General features: G+C 35.9%; 1 protein-coding gene across 1 annotated transcript in view; it reads right to left on the bottom strand.

The window, feature by feature from the left end:
• LOC102602520 (endoplasmic reticulum metallopeptidase 1) overlaps positions 1–9,592 on the bottom strand; it is a 26,760-nt gene extending 17,168 nt beyond the window's left edge. Inside the window, exons 1-8 of the mRNA XM_006354621.2 lie at positions 8,960–9,592; positions 5,600–5,756; positions 4,913–4,990; positions 4,501–4,575; positions 4,256–4,375; positions 1,879–2,043; positions 786–1,311; positions 404–560 (exon numbers count right to left, since the gene is read on the bottom strand). Of these exons, the coding sequence (XP_006354683.1) occupies positions 404–560; positions 786–1,311; positions 1,879–2,043; positions 4,256–4,375; positions 4,501–4,575; positions 4,913–4,990; positions 5,600–5,756; positions 8,960–9,468 (1,787 nt within the window). The 5' untranslated portion in view covers positions 9,469–9,592. The remainder of the gene's footprint in view (positions 1–403; positions 561–785; positions 1,312–1,878; positions 2,044–4,255; positions 4,376–4,500; positions 4,576–4,912; positions 4,991–5,599; positions 5,757–8,959) is intronic.
• Positions 9,593–9,921: the final 329 nt, after the last annotated feature.

Below are 9,921 nucleotides of genomic sequence, written 5' to 3'. Positions count from 1 at the left end.
AGGGGAAGGGGGGGGAGGGGGGGGGGGGGGGGGGGGGCTAAGGTGTTTCTAGTTCATTCTTGGAAGTTGTGCCTGGGAGAAAAAAATTTCTATTAATTGTTTGTATTTTAGCAGATTATTATGCTTTCTACTTTGAGTTTTACCATGTCGTTGATACGTTATTGATGGTTGATAATTATTAGCTGTCGAGTATATACATATAATATGCTTATATGTTTTGCATGATTGGGTTAATTGTGCTATTGAGAATTGAGATTAGTGATCAAAGGTTCGCCTCAAGGAAAGGGGGTGTCAAGTACCAGTGATGACCTCCATTTTGGGTAGTAAATAGATATTAAGGAACTGGAAAATCTGTTACCATAAAATGAGGGCCTTCTTTGTAAAAACTATCTTGGAGATTTACCTTTCAAGTCGAACTGCACTGCCAATTAGTGTAGAAACCGAATGAATAATTATGCCAGAAGAAAGCAAGCAAGGCACAGATGATCCAATCAGCAAGGTGACCGTTTTGAGTGGTTTTGGCAGCCGTGCTGGTGACAAAGTTGCTTCAAGCAATCCATCTAGATTTTCAGAACATTGATCAGTTAACAGCGCTAACTACTGATACAAGGAATTCTAGTTATTCTACTAGGACAATGCATTAACATCATATCCACACTACAAGAATCTGCCCAAAATATATGGTCAACTAAATCTAGATTTTCATTAGGTGCATGGAGACTTATGGGCTCTCGTGTCCATATCATAAACGGCAAAGATAAGGAATGAAATAAATGTGGACTCACATGCAAATGCAGGAGCGGCTAGCCAAGCAAGAGCCAAATAAGATGATCCTATCTTGTAAAAGTTTCCCACAATCAAAAGAATAAGCCACTGCAATAAACCAGCTTTAAAGAGCCATCTCTCAGCATCTAACTTTGCCAGATCTTCTTGGACAACCAAAGGCAGGTTCGCATTTCTTCCTGAAAATGTCTTTGTCAGATACTTCAACAGAATGAGATAGCCCACATGTTGACCAGTGAAAGCCCCGAGCACAGCAGGTGCACTGAACAAACCAACCACTAGCCATGGACTTGAAATGTAGGGAATGGGTGAAGATGATACGAGGGGAAGAACAAAGGCAACAAATACAGAGAAGCCAATAGCGCACATCCACATGAGCACGAGACTCAAGGATGATAAGGCCAAGGAAACCATGGCAGAATGTCCACCCATAATTACTGATGTCGTCCATATTAAAAGTGCCTGCAATATCACTGTATTGTAGAGCAAACTCGCAAAATACTGTCGGAATACGACCATGTATGTTCCCTGAAACCAGTTAAAATGCATTAGGAAACAAAGTTGCTGTGCAAAAAGGGTGCAGGATAAACTCTGTTAAATTAGGTGTTAGGCCTAACTCACACCCTAAAAGCTAGCTCAAAGGGAGGAGGATTGCCCAAGCCTTATAAGGAGTCCACCTATCTCATTAACCGCCAACATGGGACTTTTGTCATTCTTTAACAAACTCTAAATAGGAGATTATCAATATTCATCATAAAGCACTGAGACTCGATTATAACTTTCCTTTCTTTTATCAAACAATAATAAAATTACTGTCATCAGCAAATAGCGAATCTTTTGTCAGTAGATTCCCCGTCCTTAATGATGTATCATGGTGGCAGATCGGGGGTGTATCTAAGTTTAGTTAGTCAAGTATAGGGGTGTGTTTAAGGCTGCAATAGTTCGGAAATGAAACTAATAATTTACGCCAAGTACAGTGGTGTTTTCAATACTTCTCTCTAAATAACATAATTCATCCAGCAGTAGACACCAATTTCAAGGTAAAAAAGGTATATCAACAACCAACGACAAAAGAACTGCAGTTCGTGAACATACCAGAATGTCAAAATATATAGCAGTATCCTGGCCAGATTTTCCGCTGGAATTTGTCCCCTTGCCTTTAGGCAGATTTGTAGAAGTTCCAGCCTTAAGTAGAAAGGCAAGCATATTTTCTCCAAGATGTTGAAGAGAACCAGGCTTCAAAAGCTTTAATTTGTCATTCTGCACGCAAAAGGCACCACATTTGTAAAGAAAATAACAGACTCCCAGTTAAAAGCAAAAAAAGTCTAAAGAAGCAACAAGTCTATTGGGGCTTTATGCAAGAAGAAACACCTTCAAACTAAAGCACACAATTTACAATGATTACCTAACAATGGTAATATAGCTTGTAACATCAAAACTAATTACTCTCTCTATCTCTCTCTTTGTCCCAATTTATGTGGGCATTCTTTCCTCTTTAGTCGGTCCCAAAAAAAGGACATCTTTCTTTAGTAAGTACAATTAACTTAAACTTCCTATTTTACCCTTAATGAGATGATATATGGCCACAAAATTTCTATGGCTTGTTTTAGACCACAAAATTTCTAAGACTTTTCTATTGGCTTTCCAGAATAGACCATCTTCTTTCTCTGGAATTAACTTTACTGATTGTATTTGCTGAATCGATACATCAACTTCCTGTGTTTCTCGGCCAAAGAGGTTCCTTCTGAATTCAAAGTTCAGTCCAACATCAGAGAATATATCTCCTAAAACGACTTCAGAATTATTGTCCAGTCTATATAAGTGGGAAATTGATCTTTCAGCAAACCAGAACAATCCTAACTATATTTCCAAAGCTTTTTCCCATCGTCCACCATCAAGCCAACATTTTGAATTCCTCTAATAGGCAGCAAATCTGTCTCCAACCAGCTACTCCATATGGAATCTTAACTACTTTAGGTGCCCAGAAAACTTCTCTCCTATATTTGACATCAACCACTGCTTCCCAAGGAGCTTATTTCCCATCATTTAACCTCCATAGCTATTTACAAAACAAGGTCTGATATCTGGAGAGGAATTCTAATACTCAATAAAAGTTGGAGTTTCAATTAATGAGTCATAGTCATTTATGTATAACTGTTTTAGTAACAACACTGATAATCAGCTTTAACTGACGCATATCTAAAGAGGAATTCTGATACTCACTTAGCTAAAGGCCCTATTCTATCCTCCTATTTCTCTATGTATAACTGTTTTAGTAACAACACTGATAATCAGCTTTAACTGACGCATATCTAAAGAGGAATTCTGATACTCACTTAGCTAAAGGCCCTATTCTATCCTCCTATTTCTCTATGTATAACTGTTTTAGTAACAACACTGATAATCAGCTTTAACTGATGCATATCTAAAGAGGAAATCTGATTCTCAATTAGCAAAAGGCCCTATTCTATCCTCCTCTTTCTCTTTTTCCATCAAATAAATCAAACTCAAAGAAGGGACCGCCTCTTGCTCGAATAGTTTTGCAACTTAGTAATGTGAACTGTGAAGTACATTCTTTGTTGAAGTTGCTTCGCTTCACACATACAAAGCAAGGACCCACCATTTTGCATCACCTCATCACTTTAAGTGACAGATCAATCACTTTAAATAACACTGGAGTCACCTGATACTGTTTCTATCACTGTAAATAGAAGAGGAGGTCCATATTATCCATTTCCAGTTTGCACATCAGCAAAGTAGTTCACAACTTCCACATGAAACATGGGGCCTCAACTACAACAGAAATTGCACAATTATCTATGCAACAAAATTACAGAAGATTCTCTTTAAGGTCCCAGACTTAGTGCCCATATGAATTTAGCTTATTTTTAGGTGTTTTAACTTTTAAAGAATTTTTTTAGTTTTGGAGGTGTTTGGAAAAGCTAAAAAGTGCTTTTAAGCACTTACTTTTAGGCTTTAAAAAAAAAAAGTCAAAAGTAGGGTATCATCTACTTATGACTTTTAGCTTTTGACTTATAGGTTACTTTTTATAAGCCCATCCAAACAAGCCCTTAATGCCCGTTTGGATTAGGTAATAAAAAGTAACTAATAAGTCAAAAGTTAAAAGTAATAAGTAGGGGATGCCCTACTTTTGGCTTTAGGCTTATTTTAAAACTTTTTTGGCCTAAAGGTGAGTGCTTAAAAGCACTTTTTCCAACTTTTCCAAACACCTCCAAAATTGAAAAAGTGCTTAAAAGTCAAAACACCTAAATAAGCTTAATCCAAACACCCCCTTACTCAAACATGATAAAATTCCAAAACAAGAAATTGTCCAAAAATTATGAACTTTGATGATTAGCATGCAATCTGAATTATAAGTGTTGCAAAATTGCCTTTCTTAGTACGCAGTAAGTAGAAATAGCAAATTGCCAAAAAGGTAGTATAATAGTTCATTGGGAGGCATATTGAATACCTTTGTGTGGTATACAGCAGTATTATCAGCATATGCAAAATCCAGACCAGAAAGGCCAGCAAGTTCTTGGTACACTTGGAAATCAGTAGCAGATTTTATTGCCCCGGATTTAAATAAATCCTGCAGCACTAAAGACAGTACAATGTAAGTTCAGAACCTCAACCCACAGAGGGTTTAATAACATAAATGGTACATCAAGGATTTCAGGAAATATATTTATTTCTCTTTGAGTAATGCAAACTGACCTGTGCAACTATTTGACCAGATGGATATTTTGCTGCCAAGGCAAAATTTTCAATTGCCCATGGCTGAGGACCAGCCTGTAATTAAAGAACAATAGGTGAGCCAAAAATAAGAATCAAAGATAAAGAGAAAAGGAACTTTTGATATATCGATTAATTGAGGAAAAACTTTTTTTGAAAAGAGGAAGCGTCCAAAAAGACCTCCATTTTGATCATAAATAAGTCCGGGCAAGCTCATCTAAAAAGGAGAAGCATATGCATGCCAGTCTAATCAAAATTAGCTCATCACAAAAAATTGGAGAAAAAAACAAAGCAAAGCAGCAGCTTGTTTTATCTCATAAACATCCATACACCACCTGTTCAGTCACCAAACGAAAAGTAGAGATAGAAAAGGACTGTAACAGTAGATACAAACCTGAAATATTCCCGACTTCCCTCCAACACCCATGGCCTCCAAGTCAATAGCCATTGTTACAGTATCACTCCAAGGGTGCTGCATCAATGAAATAACTATGCAAGTTAACAGAACTCATAATGAGATTTTAAATGTTAAGGTTTAGCAGTTAATTTCTGCTATTTGATACTACATCGCTTGTGAGTGCTGAAAAGTGAAAATAGCCATTCAGTTAAAATGCGTAAATATATCCCAGGTAGCATAGACATGGACACTAGTGTCATGTCATACATAACATGGAGTGGTGCAGACAAGAAGACAAAAATCTTGAGAAAGTGGATACAAGCAGAATAGAGCATGACATTATAATTATGTATGTGACAGTTAATATATCAATTATATACCAATAAGTTAAGAACTTGCAGAAGAAAATGAAAACAAATCCCACCAATTCATAGGATATACATCAGATAGAATAAACTTGAGTCATTCCCATCATGATAAAGATTAAGAGGCATCTATAGAGTTCAAATACTAACAAGAAGTAAGTTTAATCTTTAATGTCTAATAAGCTGAGTTGCAAGGCATCATCCTCATCCTTTCCTAGTAGGAGTTAGGATTTGGTACTATATATGTCAAAAGCTTTTTTAAAAGAATAAGATGATACTGGAACAAAAATCTCGAGATAAGTCTAAACGGGACAAAAACCTGAGTTATAAAACTGTGAGCACCATTTAAGCCCTCCTCCTCTCCTGTGTTAAACAAAAAAATTACGGCATTTTTGAACCCATGAGCCCATTGAGACACTCCTCGAGCAAGCTCCAACATAACAGCTACACATGAACTGCAATCTCCAGCCCCTTCACTATAGGAAAATAAACCAACATGATAGGTCAATATTAGCAAGTACCACTTTAACTTTGCATGCAGGTGAAAGCAGATACATAATTGAATCATTAGATAAGATTAAAACAAAAGGCTGTTTTAAACTGTCCATAACAGTTTAAAATAATAAAGAAAAAGCCTGCAAAACAATAAGTTGCACCAATTAACAAATAGTTAAAAGGTCAAACAGCAAAGGCATATACAGTTGCTGCAGATAAAGGATATTGAACCAACCTGTCACACGTTATCCTCTGAAAAATACTAGAAGAAGATAATATACAACAGCAAGAAAAAACAAACATAAATGGTATGCACATAGACCAACTCTCTGCTGATTATTATTCTGGACTCTTGAGAGATCTGAGAGGGAGAGAGAAAACTACTTTTCTTTATTATGAAACTCAATACAAAGTACTCGGGTGACTTTAAAAATGGTGATTCGGGCAAGGACTCGGATAAGGATTCGACACGGCAAGGGATAGAGAACTTACAGAACAGTAAGTCTAAAGTTCCCTCTCCATTCAATGACTCCCCCTGAATGTAAGAACGCCCCTTGAATGTAAAAACGACTAGGACAGGACTCACTTCCATCATATGTAACATCAGCTGGAACAAAGAAATTCTTGGTCGACGATTAGTAAAACTTATAGCCTTTTTAGCAGGAAAATATCCTATGAAAACACACCTAAGAGAATGCAGATCTGACTTGCCTGTATTTTGAGGATGAATGTGAATATAGGAAACATTCCCGAAGATTCTAGGAACCAATTTATCGAAAAATTCAAAATTCGGGAAGAAATTCCTAAGAGTATCAAGTGAGCTTTTAAAGTTCAGAAGAATTCTTGATGGTATTTGTTACTAAGATGTGCAGGTGTTAGGACACTTCCCCCAATACTGTTTTGCAACCCTTTTGTGAAGCAATAGTGATCTAATAATGTCACGTAATAGGCCATTCTTCTCGCTGCTATCCAATTTTGTTGAGGAGCATTGACATATGAAGATTCAAGAATAATTCCCCTCTTTTTGGAAGAAAAAAAAGAGGTATTGCTTGAAGTAGTCCCCGGAGTTATCAGAAAGGAATCATTTATTGGGCATATCAGATTGGGTTTTTGTTCAGATTTAAAAAGGTAGGAAGAATATAGATGACATCTGATTTTTGCTTAAACAAATAGATCCACATTACACTTGTTTAATCATCGATCGATGAGTGACTCAAAACATCTAGCACCAGAGTGAAAATATAGATGACTCAAAACATCTTGGTTATATAAAAAGATGAATGACCTAAGGAACGATGGTGGAGCCAAACTTTCTCTTTATTGGACATAATAGATTCAGACCAGAGTGAACTAGAGAAAGAAATTTGTAGTTGTACTGTCACCATTGTGAAAATCTAAACAATAAAGACCATCATTCTTACTAGCATGCCCAATCATCTCCTTCATGTTTTGTTCCTCAAATACACAATATGAAGGGAAGCAAGTCACTTGGCACTTGGAATATTTGGTGAGTTTCTATAGAAATGATATTTGCAAATAATTTTGGCACATGGACATTCTTAAATATCAACTGCCCATGTTGGAGAGAATTTATTCGTGACAGAAGTAACAGCAGTGATACAAATACATGTGAAGGCCAATGAACTACCTGTTGAAGCTGATATCTCTAGAAATCTCAGAATGGTATCATGTGCAAGGTTTGAAGCACACTAGTTTTCCAAATTGGAAAGGGAATAAATGAAGAATGAAGAATAGAGAAAAGAGGATAAATCGCCCCCAAGAACAAAGAGAGGACACGCTACTTCCAAAAGCTGAAGACAAAGTTTATATCCATGAGAGATTGAGCTCTCAATCTTGTTGAAGACTAGTCAAGGGGAGATCTCATCATGAAAGAGACCTAAGAAAGATCCCACACATATTGTACTAATAAGATAGTAATATTTCACTGTAAATGTGGGTGATTTGATTCAAGAACTTGTAATAAAAATTAACTTCTTATTAGTCCACCTACACTGAGATTGTAGGACTTCATTGATTTGCTTTTTCCGATGTAATGCTTTTCATTGTCCCGGTAAAATGCCCTTAGAACGACTAGGATTACCTCCTCTTTTTTTGAAAAGTTAACATTGTCCTGATTGATGCTCACAAAATCACAGTAGCATCCCTTATCAGTTCTGCATATGCTTCAAAATATGTAAGTTTTTCAGCATTATCCTAAATCATAGTTCTTACACCAAAAAGGAGAAATCTAGACACCTGTGATTTATCCTACTGATTGATTTCCTTTAAGTTTCAAAGTACCTATTAAGTACATCTTCGACAGTCTAAAGATCCTCAACTGATCCTGTTTTTATAAAGTAATAAAATTTTGTCGATGTTTAGACAAAAAAGATCACCCCTTTACAAGAAATATACCAAAAAGTAGAAAACCTCCAAGAGATTTGTTTTCTACGAACGAAACTCAATCTTTTATACATAGAGAAACTTCATGGGTGCACTAAAAGGAAATAAAAGATAAGATGCTACTCCTCAGTTGTACGAAATTCATCTGTACACCCTCAAACACTTTCATATTTCTCTCTCCAAATGACCCACATAAATGCTAGTGGCACAAGCTTCCACGTCCTGCATCTTCTCTGTCTTCCACAGTACCAGTTGAACATGACCTCTTTCACAATACATGTGTATCACCCAAAAAAATCCCAAACCCTCTAAAGATTTCCCCCCATAACCTCAAAGCAGCTAAACCAAAAGTGTTTTGTATTCTTATTGGAGCATCTACTTGGGTTAGAATATCTACTTCTCGGAGGAACTTATATCAATACACTTGAATTTTATTTTTTTAGGTAAAGGTAACTATCAATACACTTGAATATTATGCCACGAATAAATCAGAACTTCTTTCTAGATTATAATTTGAAACATAATGAGAACTTTCTAGATTATAATTTGAAACATAATGAGGTAGTGTTCATAGCTTTGGAATGAGAAGTGCAAGCAAGCAATTATTGAATTAGCATTTAAGCTGATTAAATTAAGAAAAAATTGACTTAACATCAACAATATTCTGGATTCTGAACAACATTTGTAGCATACACTAGTGTCAATTATTACAACCATCTGACAAGATAGGTAAAAATATAAATATATTTTGAAGACAACCGTATGAAATTGAGAAACATACGCGGAAAACACAGTATCAATGTGGGAAGATACAAGAATAGCATTTTCCGTTGCTTCAGCAGCATATTTTGGCGAAATCCTTAATACAATATGATTGAGATCAGAATAAACCAGAGTTTTCCCTTTGAAAAGTCCACCAACCATATGATTAGCACCAGATTTAGCATGAAAAAGATCTAATTCTACATCAACTTCCCAATGAGCTGTTTCCTTAATATTTTCTATGGCTTGCAACACATACTGCAAGGCATGATCAAGTGCAGGTGAACCAACAGGATGCGGACCGAATTGAGTCAAGGCTATAACATGTTGAATAGCTTCATGCTCAGAAAAACCCCTCTTACCAACCTGTTGAGCTCCGAGTGGTTTAGGCAGATTGAGGTACTGCTGTTCATACACAAACCAACTCCCATATACAGCTACCACAAACAAGGCCAAAATCACATAGTTTGACCTCTTAGCTACCAGAACCACACTTTCACTATCCCGATTACTCCTCTGCCTCACCATTTTCTTCGTATGGTTATGATGAATAAGAATATGATTTTCTACTCAACAATCTTAAATACCTACAATTACTTCTTCTAAAACCTAATTGACTTTTTCATATTTTCATGCTCCATCTATTACTCTAACGGTGGTTTGTTTGGTTACGGTATAAGTTGCATTTTATCCATGTATAAAAAGTTGCATTACTTTTATCATGTTTGGTAGAATTATTTTTTTAGGTGGAAAAGTCAACATAACTTATACCATGTTTGGTTGGTAGAATTCTAAATATTGTATAAAAGTTATTTATGTGTTAATTTTATACGGTGTTTGGTTGTATTTTTTGTAGTCCTACATAATTAATACCAACATAACTTATGAGGGAATCTATGTATAAGTTATGCAGAGTAGAAGGTGGAATAAGTTATGCAGGTTTTAGTTATACATGTATTAAAATAGTAAATTACACATTTA

Source organism: Solanum tuberosum, unplaced genomic scaffold (genome assembly GCF_000226075.1).
Source record: "Solanum tuberosum cultivar DM 1-3 516 R44 unplaced genomic scaffold, SolTub_3.0 scf00179, whole genome shotgun sequence".
NCBI lineage: Eukaryota > Viridiplantae > Streptophyta > Magnoliopsida > Solanales > Solanaceae > Solanum > Solanum tuberosum.
The sequence above is the reverse complement of the archived record's forward strand: the minus strand, read 5'-3'. Positions and strand labels throughout refer to the sequence as shown.